The sequence below is a fragment of the Poecilia mexicana genome, unplaced genomic scaffold, assembly GCF_051168715.1.
Source record: "Poecilia mexicana isolate PSO_F unplaced genomic scaffold, ASM5116871v1 scaffold_10, whole genome shotgun sequence".
NCBI classification, from domain to species: domain Eukaryota; kingdom Metazoa; phylum Chordata; class Actinopteri; order Cyprinodontiformes; family Poeciliidae; genus Poecilia; species Poecilia mexicana.
Window position 1 is genome coordinate 9,269,629 of NW_028263379.1, and position 12,902 is coordinate 9,282,530.

The 12,902-nt window shown below is 39.2% G+C and overlaps 1 protein-coding gene across 1 annotated transcript in view; it reads right to left on the bottom strand.

Annotated features, from left to right (window-relative positions):
- htr4 (5-hydroxytryptamine receptor 4) overlaps positions 1-12,902 on the bottom strand; it is a 151,630-nt gene that overhangs the window by 54,020 nt on the left and 84,708 nt on the right. The window contains exons 3-4 of the mRNA XM_014997801.2: positions 11,234-11,347; positions 45-245 (exon numbers count right to left, since the gene is read on the bottom strand). Coding sequence (XP_014853287.1) covers positions 45-245; positions 11,234-11,347 — 315 coding nt within the window. The remainder of the gene's footprint in view (positions 1-44; positions 246-11,233; positions 11,348-12,902) is intronic.

The following is a 12,902-nucleotide window of genomic DNA, read 5'->3' on the forward strand; positions in this document are numbered from 1 at the left end:
AAAGGTGTGTGTGAGTTTGCCCAGTGTGCACACAACATCCTCACCTATCTAGAGCGATGCAACAGAGGTGGAGAATAGACGCGGTTGTCAGAAGAACGTCCAACGACGTCCGAACCAGACAGAACGTCTCGCCGTAGATCCAGTGCTGGTGGACCAGCTCGATGGCACCAAACGGCATCACCAGCACTGACACAAGCAAATCAGCAAATGCCAGAGACACAATGAAATAGTTGGTCTTGATTTTCCTGTTGGAGGAGAAATAAAAAAAAGAGATAAAATATGAACAATCATTAAACAGAATAGAACTGTCAATTTCAAGGGTCAATATGACAAAATTATAGATCAAATGGTCAGTCAAAAGAATAAAATTATTAAAACGTCAAGTTTAAATTCATACTTTTTTCATACCGTTTTGTTTTGTTTAATCTAACCAGAACAAAATTAAATGCAAAACCCATTGTCGAAACAGGAATAAATGCTGTGTAAATTGAGGGGCCACAACCAGTAAAAGCCTTATTGTTCTGCATTGAACAAAGAATTGTAAGTGTTTCCTATTTATGCTGCTTTGGGAGAAACTAAACAAACAAATTAAATGTAATTACAGAAAAACAGGGAAACAGTTCAAAAGAAGCTTTAGTGGTGACAAAAATCTACCCCCAAAAATAAACTAAAAAGAAACGGTTGTTTTATTTTTCATTAAGCCGATTTTTTTAAAAATTAATTTGTATTTTTCAGGAAAAATCAAAATCACATAGTTCAGTTTAAAATAAAAAAAAATAATAATTGTTTATTCAATAAAAAAAAGCTAAAAAGAAAGCCTAAACATATTACTTACCCTGTTAAATAAATGGAAAAAGATGTTATTCAGAGTCCTGTCCAGAAGCAAGCTAACACTGCTGAGAATAATTTTATATCTACTTTGCATTTGAAAAGTATTTTTAACCTTTAAACTTATGCACATGTTGACATATTACAACCATAAACTAATCTATTTTTAAAGGACTTTAACACAAAGTAGTATTAAACTGTAAAGTAAGCAGAGTGACATTTAATATTTTTCAATAAAATTCAGAATTTGAGTTTTCCCCGTTATCTCATACATGCCTAAATAAAACTCGGGCATCGCTGAAAGAAAGCCAGAAGATGTCTTCTGGCAGTTTACCACTGAGGGTACAGTACATGTGTGCAAGAGGTTGCTCTTGCCAGATGAATCAATAGAAAAAATAAATCAAAATAAAGTCTTTAAACTTCACATAAAACAAAATGTGCAATTAAAAAAAGGTAACATTTTTCAGTTTCTAGATATGCAGACATTTAGAAACAAATTGTGTAGTATGTGCAAAGACATACCACCAAAGATTTAATTAATGTGAAATATTGTTTAATCATCTATTTAATTATCTATCTATTTAAGTATTGACTCAAAGGAGCTGAACACTAGTCCTCACCACAGATTTGTGAAGTGAATGGAAAAATGATACATTGGCTTCAAAATGTTCAATTATACATCAACTTTGTGTCGGAGGTTTGGTTATAACATTACAAAACAGAAAGACATTTAAACCTTGCAACTAACTCACTGTGTATGACATTGCTAAATGTCTCTTGAAACATTTTATTTTAACCACATATATCTTACAAAACAACTGGATTTAACAGGAGCTGAGTAAGATCAAATATAGCACAGAAAGTCTCAAAAGACCTTAACAGTTCCCTAAACATAGACAAATGACCTCTTCCACACCAGAGTGTCCTCCACTTTACTATTAATTAGGATCAACTTGGAATACCAAATGCAATCAAGATAATTTTTCATTCATCATAAGAGCTGGACTGCTTGATGCAATGAAATGGGAGCAAATCACTACAGGGTACATCCTCGTATCCATGGGGAGCCTCCCAGAAGAGTGAAATATTACATCACATTGACACCTGTTATCACCATTAGGACAATAAAGATTTTGTCCCAAAAATAAAAAAAAGATGCATGGCAAACCTGGGCTGATAAAAAAAAAAAAAAAAAAAAAAAAATATATATATATATATATAAAAAAAAATTCCCCTCTCACCCTCCGTGGGTGGTCTCTTTCATCCTCTGAGCTCGGGTCCTCTACCAGAGGCCTGGGAGCTTGAGGGTTCTGCGCAGTATCTTGGCTGTGCCTAGAACTGCACATTTCTGGACTGAGATGTCTGATGTTGTTCCTGGGATCTGTTTGAGCCACTGCTCCAGTTTGGGGGTGACTGCCCCGAGGGCCCCGATGACCACAGGCACCACTGTGGTCTTCACCTTCCAGGCCTTCTCCAGTTCCTCTCTGAGGCCCTGGTATTTCTCCAGTTTCTCATGCTCCTTTTTCCTGATGTTGTGGTCACTTGGTATTGCTACATCCACCACAACGGCTTTCCTCTGTTCTTTATCCACCACCACAATGTCCGGTTGGTTCGACATTACCATCTTGTCTGTCTGGATCTGGAAGTCCCACAGGATCTTAGCTCGGTCATTCTCCACCACCTTTGGGGGTGTCCCCCATTTTGACCTCGGGGCTTCCAGTCCATATTCTGCACAGATGTTCCTGTACACTATGCCCGCCACTTGGTTATGTCGTTCCATGTACGCTTTCCCTGCCAGCATCTTGCACCCTGCTGTTATGTGCTGGACTGTCTCAGAGGCCTCCTTGCACAACCTACACCTTGGGTCTTGTCTGGTGTGGTAGATCTGAGCTTCTATTGCTCTGGTGTTTAGGGCCTGTTCCTGGGCGGCCAGGATGAGGGCCTCCGTGCTGTCCTTGAGTCCAGCTTTCTCCAGCCATTGGTAGGATTTCCTGATATCAGCCACTTCAGTTATTTGTCGGTGGTACATCCCATGTAGGGGCTTGTCTTCCCATGATGGTTCCTCCAGCACCTCGTCCTCTGTTCCCCATTGCCTGAGACATTCGCTGAGCACATCGTCCGTTGAGGCTTTGTCCTTGATGTATTTATGGATCTTAGATGTTTCATCCTGGACAGTGGCTCTCACACTCACTAGTCCTCTGCCTCCTTCCTTACGGCTCGTGTACAGTCTCAGGGTGCTGGATTTGGGGTGGAACCCTCCATGCATGGTTAGTAGCTTCCGAGTCTTAACATCCGTGGCCTTCATCTCTTCCATTGGCCAGCTAATTATTCCGGCAGGGTATCTGATTACTGGTAAGGCATAGCTGTTTATTGCACGGATCTTGTTCTTGCCATTGAGCTGGCTTCTCAGGACTTGCCTTATTCGTTGGAGGTATTTGGCTGTGGCTCCTTTCCTTGTGACCTCATCGAGGTTGCCATTTGCTTGTGGTATTCCCAGGTACTTGTGGCCCCATTCTTAAGTCGGTATCCGTAGCCAGTCTTGTTGATGATTTGGCTGAGGCCTATGCAGAACAGCAGTGGGGACAGAGCATCTCCTTGGTATATGCCACATTTGATGGACACTTGTTGGCTTCAAGGGTGGTTTTCCACAGCCCCATCGAGTTTGCAATGAAGGCTCTTAGAGTCCTATTGATGTTGTACATCTCTAAGCATTCAATGATCCAGGTGTGTGGCATTGAGTCATAGGCTTTCTTGTAATCAATCCAAGCGGTGCACAGGTTGGTGTGTCGGGTTTTGCAGTCTCGGGTGACTGTGTGGTCTACAAGGAGTTGGTGTTTGGCTCCTCTGCTATTTATGCCGATGCCCTTCTGTGCCGTGTTCATGTATTTATCCATGTGCCCGCTTATCTTAGCTGCTATGATGCCTGACATGAGCTTCCATGTTGTAGAGAGACAGGTTATCGGCCGATAGTTGGATGGGACTGAACCCTTTGAGGGATCCTTCTGGATCAGGATTGTGCGCCCTTCAGTTAGCCATTCAGGGTGAGTCCCATTCTGTAGCAGCTGGTTCAGTTGAACTGCCAGTCGCTCATGGAGGGCAGTGAGTTTCTTTAGCCAGTAGGCATGGATCATGTCAGGCCCTGGTGCTGTCCAGTTTTTCATACTTGGACATCTGCCACAGTGATGGTTACCGGGGCTTGTTCAGGGAGGTTGCTGTGGTCCTCTCGTAGAGAGGTTAGCCACTGTGCATTGCTGTTGTGGGACGCCTCCCTTTCCCATATGCCTTTCCAGTATTGTTCAGTCTCCAGCCTTGGTGGGTCTGCTCTGGCTGTACTTCTTAGGTACTGGTCTTTTCATTGCACCTCTTTGAAATGCCGAGCATTTCAAGGATCACTGATGCTGAGTTGTATATCAGCTCATTGGTTTCTGTTATGGTGTTGGTAGGGATTGTTCTCAATGCTGCATTCACATCTTCAATGAGACTTTCTGATGGTACTTCACTCAGCCGTTGTAATTGGTGTCGGGGTTGCCTGGTGTTCATTCGGGCCACGATTCTCTCTCTCAGGTCAGTTGCTGTCTCGTTCAGCTTTGATAGTTCGTTCATTACTGGGGCTGCATACCCAGTCTCGGGGTGGGGAGTAGTTAACTCCCCCCTTTTGCCGTAGCATTTGTGTTGTACCTCGTCAATCTCAAGTTGTGATAGCAGTTGCCGTTTGCGGATGTTGGAACACTGAGCTACTAGTTGTTTGGCAGTCATTGTAGACTGTGGGTGTCGAAGTAACCATTCCACCCTCAGTCTTTGCATGTAACCCCTCTGACTAGGGTTACTTGAGTAGTAGCATTCCAACAGATCCATGTTTTCGTCTCTCGCCCATTTCCGTCTTGTTCCAGTAGCCCATTTTTCATCAAGGTGCTCTGGTTCCCCAGCACCTGACGCAGACCTTGTTTGGCCGGGCGACGTCTGAGCCGGCATGTTATGCGTATCAATGTCTCTCATGGTATGAGGTAGGCTATATAGCTCCAAGGGTCTTGCCTAAGGACCCACACTGCATAGCTCAATTGCACAATTGCACTGTTGTAACTCGCCCCAGCCCGGATTCGAACCCCGGTCTCCCGGGTGGTAGACTGGTGTCTACCCACTGAGCTATACAGTCAGCTATATATATATATATATATATATATATATATATATATATATGCACAGTCCAGAAATGTGCAGTTCTAGGCACAGCCAAGATACTGCGCAGAACCCTCAAGCTCCCAGGCCTCTGGTAGAGGACCCGAGCTCAGAGGATGAAAGAGACCACCCACGGAGGGTGAGAGGGGAATTTTTTTTTTTTTATATATATATATATATATCTATGAGCAGTAACAGAGAGAAAAAGAGTAAGAAAAAGAAATTTAAAATTAATATGGGTTTCTTTATGAACAAGAATAGACTAGAGGTAACCTTTATTGTCCCACAGAAAATTCAGGGACAATAGTCTATAGAGGAGTGTGAAAAATAAGAAGGGGACTACATGCATCCATGTTGTTGTTCATCAGAGAGCAAAAAGACAAGTAAAACCAGGTCAAAAACTAAAACTGAATGCACCTTGATTGCTCAGTACAGTACTCAGCCTTTTCTTTCTCACAAACTGTGATTTTGTTTGTTGTTGAAGCATTGTATGATGGAAGACTCTACTTGGAAGAGAAAAAAGAAACTTTGCACAAAAAATAAAAAGTGCCTTTTTCCACCGCAAGATTTGTATAATAGCAACTTTGAGTGAGGGAGAAATGTCACAGATAATATTCTAAAGTTTTTTTGATGCAATGAAGTTGGTAATTGGGCTTCGTTTTAAGACCTTTTGCATTAGACAGGATTCCAAACATCATACTGATTAAACATTTTACGAAACATTATTAATCCATGTATTAGCAAGATTATTACCAAGATTAGTGCTTTCTAGGCACTGATATAACGTCTACACATCAGGCATTCCTCAGAAGACTTGATTTTACTTAAACAAAAGCTGTATTCTGAACCTATAACATTATTTACTTTTTTAAACCAACTAGAGTATATTTCATGAATGAAACATATTTTTTTCTTATTTTTACATGCTAATACTGTGTTTACTAAAGCTGCAGTCAGTAAATTTTATAAAATTATATTATTTATATACTTGTTAAAAGCACAGCTATGTCCTGACAGTATAATATGAGGCATAATCTATGAAAATATATGAGCTCCTTTGCCTCCTCCTAGTGGTCCTACTACCATCTGCAAAAATACACCACCCCAAGTCAGAACCAACCAATCACAGCTAAGAGGAAGGTCTTAGTTTTGTTAAACATGCCTGTGTATGCGCTGCTGAAAATAGTCAGTTTGCTGAAACTGTGCTAGAGAAACAACTTTTTTTTTCCGAGTTTTGTCCTTCAGCTTTAAGGTCTTCATCAAACATTTGAGGTATAAATACAGTTTCCAAAGCCTCCCTGTTTGAGCTGCTATATATTGAGTCTACACTTAACAATGAGTACTGTCTAAATAAAAACCATACTCCAGTGACAAAGTAAGGCAAATAACTAAAAATAAAGTTACAATATTCCTATGTCAGGCTAACTTTAGAGACTGTCACTCAAATATAGATGCACACTCTCCATTACTTTTAGAAAATCAGATATTTGGAGATGTCCCAGTTATGAGCTCAACAAAAAGCAGAACTGCCGATACAGGGAAATATTGTCTCCTTATAAGCCAGCCAAAAATGTCAGAGACCTATTATTGATGCCAATTTTGTTCTGATTATGCTATTTCTGACATATCACATCTGTCACATCTGTCAAAAAAACAAACAAAACAAAAAAAACACAAATTCAGTTGACGAGCTTGTTTCATCAGATCTCTAATTTTTGTTTTTAGTCACTTCAACCAGAAAACCAATGATGCAAAGAAGTTGTTCATTTAGCTGCCCTGTCCTCTTCAGTGTCTCTGCTGTGGATGATCTCATTTTATAAATAGCAGTGGTAAGAGCTGACTGCCGTAAGGCTTTCCCATCTGCTCAGCTCTATCCCAGACAGAGCCTTCGAATAAGCTCTGTCTGATGAAACCAACCAGCAGTCTGCTGGTGGCGCTACTGAGTATGGACAGACACACACGTGAGACACAAGAGAGCGTGCAAAAAGATGTAGAGAAATGCTGCACATGCACACACCCAAACTGTAGATGAACTAGCAGATGTTTATCCATTACGCGCTCACACCTTCAAGCTGGCAGTAATTTAGAACAGTTTAGTAACATTTAGCAAGTCCTGAGGGGAAGCGTTGTGTTTAGTTAGAATGACAAGTTGTGTTACTGCTTCCAGAATAAATAAACTTTAATAGAAGAGACTTAGTGCGAGTTTGGAGAAATTATGGATGGACATGGTTTTGGGTGAGCGATGCCACAGTGCGAAATTAAAACAGACTGCAACAAAGAAGAGGAAAGACATCAACACACCAGAAATCATATACAAGTCATTTCTATCTTTACTAAATTATCTCTGTTATGATTACAGAAGCAGCAATGCATTTAAGTACACAGAAGGTGAAAATGTTTTTTATACTTATAATCCTGTGCAACTCGGCTGTTTACATGTTTGGGAGGATTGTTTTGTTGCCTGTTTTTTTCCTACATTGAAAAGTGGCCCTGGAAGACTTCACTATAAAACAACTTAACATTTTATGTTTTCCACAACATGAGCCCTATTTAATTGATGCCCAATGATGAAACGTCTTAATTTCTGTTAAATGTTTTCATAAAATTAATTATAAAACATTTTATTCAAAGATAGATCACTAAACAATAAGATAAATGTTTCAAAAGATAGAAACTATACCCCCATTTGGTGAGCATTACCCCTTAACAACTTTCAAAACATAAAACAAGAATTTTTTATGAATAGTCACATCCATGGTTTTGTAAAACAAACATGAACTTGGTCATCTGCTGGATTTCCTCTTTGTACTTGTCCACATGGTACATTAAATTGAAGCTGGGAAAAAAAAATTGCACAACAGCTTCATGAATTTTCCTGACACTTTCCTGCAAATTTCCTGGAACTTAATGGTTATTTTGTCCGAGCACCTTAGATACTTTCTTGGATTTTACAAGGCACTTTCAAGAAACTTTAATGACAGTGTCTTAATTACTTTTTTAAAATGTACCAGTTTTATAACTGGGACACTCATGGAACTTAGAATTGTTTTTTCCAACACTTCTGTCAACAATAAATGCCATAAAATAATGTGATAATCTTTTAAGTCCATATTAGCCACCTTTAGTGACTGACTGATTGCAGATGCTGCATTGATCCAGATATTGATTTCACCCCTACTTGTGAACATAACTCCAAGACACAACTCAGGTTGAGGCATGAGTCATTCTCACAGATGGAAGCCCACCTTTTCCAGCTGAGTACCTGTCTTCTCTCTGGTGGTTTCACACTTTGAATTCAGAGGGGGTCTCTGCTTGATAAAGCCAGCAAGACCGCATTATCCATAAAAAGACAGAAAAGAAATCGTTATCTTATAAAACTGGTAAGCTGCCTACCACTTTGTGTCTGCATTTGGAATGCTGAAATATATCTGCAATTGAATTGACAGAGCTTCCAGATGAAGACATGTCATCTATGTGGTTCAGGGAAGTGAATGAAAGTATCAGCATACACTTATGTATAATATGAATGAAACATTCTCTTCATGACAGAAGTTCTGTGAAAACACTGAAAAACAAACAGAAGAATCGCTAACTTAAGTCCAAATTATTGCGAGAACCAAAAGTTCCTGACACAACAACAGTGTCACTGCTTCCAGATCTGTTCAGTGTCCGGTATAAACAGACTGTGTGGCAGCATGTTTCAGTGTGTGTGGGTATCTTCCCCACACACTCAACATGTCACTCTGAGGGAAACAAGAGCTTGTGTTTGTGTGGTGGTTATTGATGAGCAGTGCAACACCCTCTGAACCACCTTCTGCTGGTATCAGCTCCTGCAGAAGAAGCTGTGGGGGGTTTATGAGGAAAATGCCTCCAGGTTGTTTAGCAGCTTCCCTTCCTTGCAAGCTGAACACACATCAATCCAACTGACAGCTGAAGTCCCAGCTAAAGTATTCAAACCAATTGAACTTTGACATTTGTTCTCAAATTACAACCACGATCTTCAAGTGATGCACCAACCAACAGAAAGTGGAATGAAAATGGTGGACAGTTTTTACAACTTTCATCCCTAACAAAATATTTTGCTGCAATTACAGCTCCAGTTTTTTTGTGGATTCTCTCTACAAAATAGCTCATACTAAGTCATGTAACATGTGAATATAAGTTACACATATGGATGTAGATTTGGACTTTGACTGAGCCATTGTAACAAATGAATATGCTTTATTGCAGCCGTTGTAGCTCTGGCAGTAAGTTTTCAGATTATTGTACCTTCCACATTATTGTATGTGATGTGGAAGGTACACATCACATACCCACCCCAGCCTAAACTTTTCTGTTTTCGTTTTTTCTCTACTACTATAACAGAGTTGGAGTTATTACAATAACTCAAATTCTACTTCTCTGCTTAAAACCAGCAACCCGACAGCATGATCTTACCACAACTATGTGGGGATGTTGCTTTCAAGGGAATGTGGAGTGTAGGTTTTCTGTCACACTTAGCATTTTTGAATGGACACCATTTTGGTTTCATCTAATCAAAAGGAGCTTCTTCAACATATGTGCAGATTAAACTTTCTACGACTGTCTTCTTTCCTCTCTTCTATAAAGGGCAGATTTGTGGATAGTTGTCCTATCATACAAGAGATTTCCCCACCATAGCTTTTTTAGCTGCTTGCATAAACAATGCTCTCCTTGACTGGTCTATCACTTTAAGTTGATGGCCATTGTAAGTTTGCAACACACTCATTTCCACTTTAAAATGGAGGATTAAACAGTGCTCTACGAGATGTTTACATATTTGGATGTTTTTTTATTACGTAATCCTGTTCCTGATTCCTGACCTGTCTGGTTTGCATGTTGCACTTCATAAATCTCACCAATTAGGCCTTTGTGGAACAGCTGTATTTATATATCAAAATTAAATTAATCACAAATGGACACGTCAGAATAAAAAAGCTGCATGCCACAATTTTCAGATCATCGTTTATTAAAGAGATGGATCCATTTCTTTCACTTAACTATCCACAATCTACTGTTACGCTTTCAAATAAAATACATAAAAATCTGTAAGATTAGAGTACAGTAAGATAAGAGTAAATAAGGGATTTCCTTCTGAAACTATTGATTGCTTTTCTGCTGCATGTTTGGTGGGAAACAGTAAATCCTATTTTCCAGTGAAGAACAGTTTTGACAGTTCTTAATGAGATGCTCTGAGTTCAGCTTTATTTTTGTAAGGATTCTTCACCCAAGGGATACCCCTATTGTGCAGATGTGCATCATATGTGTAAGTGTGTGTCCCTGTGCAAATTTCCCAGCAGGCAGTAGGGCAATGATGATGGGAGCAACAAAGGCCCTGGATAATTATTTTCTCCACAGGGAGGTGAGACAACATAGCAGAGAATTTAAATTAATGGTTTTAAATGAACACTTTTGTATACACACTGCATGAATGAATGTCAAAGTCAACTGATTTTCATTGTTCACAACTAAAACATCTGGCCACACTGCAATCTTTCAATGTGCGTCTGCAAACAGACAATCCTTCATGTCAACATGACGAGACAGAGGTCACCCCGAGCTATGAGGTGTCATGAGATAAGAAAAGACAAAGATGGGAAGCGAGAGAGAGAATGAGAGAATAAAAGAGATGACACAAGAGCAGAAGAGGACAGGAGGAGAGTGAGGGACAAAAAAAATCAGAGATCACAGTGACAGCGGCTCCCACGTGAGGAGGTCTGCCTGCTGGCTCTATCACAGTCACTACAGCTTCACACGCACTGCTTGAGTTTCTTATCTGAATGAAAAGACTACAGAACCAAAGACTATTGTTACAATCCATTTTGTCCACAGCAAAAGTCAATTTATTTTCTGCCTCAAGTAAATCCTGTCGAGATTTGTAGTCAATGTTTAAAGAAAATCTTTATATGAAATGCAAAAGTGTTTTATATAAACATCTTTTGTTCATCTTTTTCATCTCCTTATTAAACTGAAACATTAAAAGCAATAGTTTTGCTCATAAGATTCCAGGATCAGAAACTAACTGTACGCAAGAGACGCTTTGTTACAAAAAGTAATATGGAAAGTAATGGATGGGGAAGAGAAAGGAGCTTCCTGATATTCCTTTGAGTATTTTTATTTAAATCTACTATATAGAAACAAGATTGTATGAAATAGACAATCAAACCTATATAATGTTTCACATGAAAAGGTGATAAAAGCGCAAACCCACCTGAGTTGTCTGTCCTTGCACACGGCCACCATGACCAGCAGGTTTCCCAAGACGCTCATCAGCATGACCAGAGACAGGAAGCAGATGAGTGCTATCCGCTTTGGCATGCTGTCACTGAAAACCACAGAAAAACCCACATTATTCTACATGCTGAAAGTGACACCACTATTTGCAAACTACTGAGAATGAAATTAGTTTATTTTGGCTGCATGTAGGCAAGTAAAAATACTGAAAAATATGTGAAGACAAGAAAAAATGTATGTGTTTTTGTGATATGCTATTGTGTAATGAGAGAAACATGTTTATTCAAGTAAAGTCTGCTATTCTGCTCTTACTGATTGCTTCCACCTACATAAGCACTCAAAAAGTTTAATACCACAGAGAGTAATAGGTTTCACATCTTTCTTGATTAGTAATAAATTGAGATGTAAGCAGATGTATTAGCGGCTATAGCAGCTGCACCTGAGAAGAAGACGAAGTCAGAGACACCTGCAGGAAAATCAGCTCAGAATGGTTTGGCAATCAAAACTCTCATCTGTGACATTTGGTAAAAGCATTTTTAGAAAGATTTTACACAAAACTTAATGCGCAAAAAGTGTGTGGAAAAAACTGCAGCAAGTTTCTAAATGCCATAGGTAAATTTTATGTATGCATCATTGGGAGCACCTATCCGAGTATGACAGCCTTTGTTTATTCCTTAGTTTATCTGGAAACTACATATATTGGTTGCTGCACGTTTATCAGATTTTTTTTTTTTTGCTAAATACTAGAATTCATTTTCTTTCCAAACATAATAGTCATCTCCTCTTTATGGCAGATCATACTTTTTGACATAAGTTTTTTTATTGCCATGGCCAGTCACAGATAAGACTTTCATTTTTTTAATCCAAATTGATCAGATTTTACTGATGTAAACATGTAAGAACAACTCAATCTGGATTTCTACCGGTCAGGATATTTCTAGTAAAAACGATATGATGCAACTACATGCTTATGTAATCATTTACAAATCCAAATTGAAAGAGTTTCAGTAATCCACACAATGTTAAATTTTAGAATACTTTCATTGTTGTTTTATTAAATAATGTGAGGCTATTGTGCAGTGTATCAATAATTAATGGCAAATTCATGCTACTCTCTTAATTGAAAATTATTCTGTTAAAAAATAAATGTTAATCTATTGTAAAGTGCAGAATTTTCAAACATAAATGATGGCGCTGTGCATAATGTGACCTTGTAGAGATTTACGGTCTTTGCATCAGAAAATGAAATTAAGGGGGAGGTCACAGTGAAGACAGTCTCTTGTCTGGGATCATTGTTTCAGGAAAAATTAAGTCCTTCTGCCTCAACATAGCAAGAAAATCAGCAAAAGGCTAAACTACAGAAAAATGCCATCACCATCGAACACTGAAGCTATAAGATCTGTGTTTTGGATCCATGATCCTGTATACCCAGGTGTACCCTGGTGATCAGATTTAGCAGCTTTCAGGAGTGGGCAGACGGCCCGGTGGCGCCGGTACATCACTTCTGTCAGACTGCTAAAGGGCTCTACATGTAACATTTACCAATACCATAAAGAAAAAAATAGTTTATATTTTTCCTTCAGGATGTTGTACGAATCTGCAGATGTAGCATTTGTTACTATGGGTATAACGTTGGCCTGGCTTAA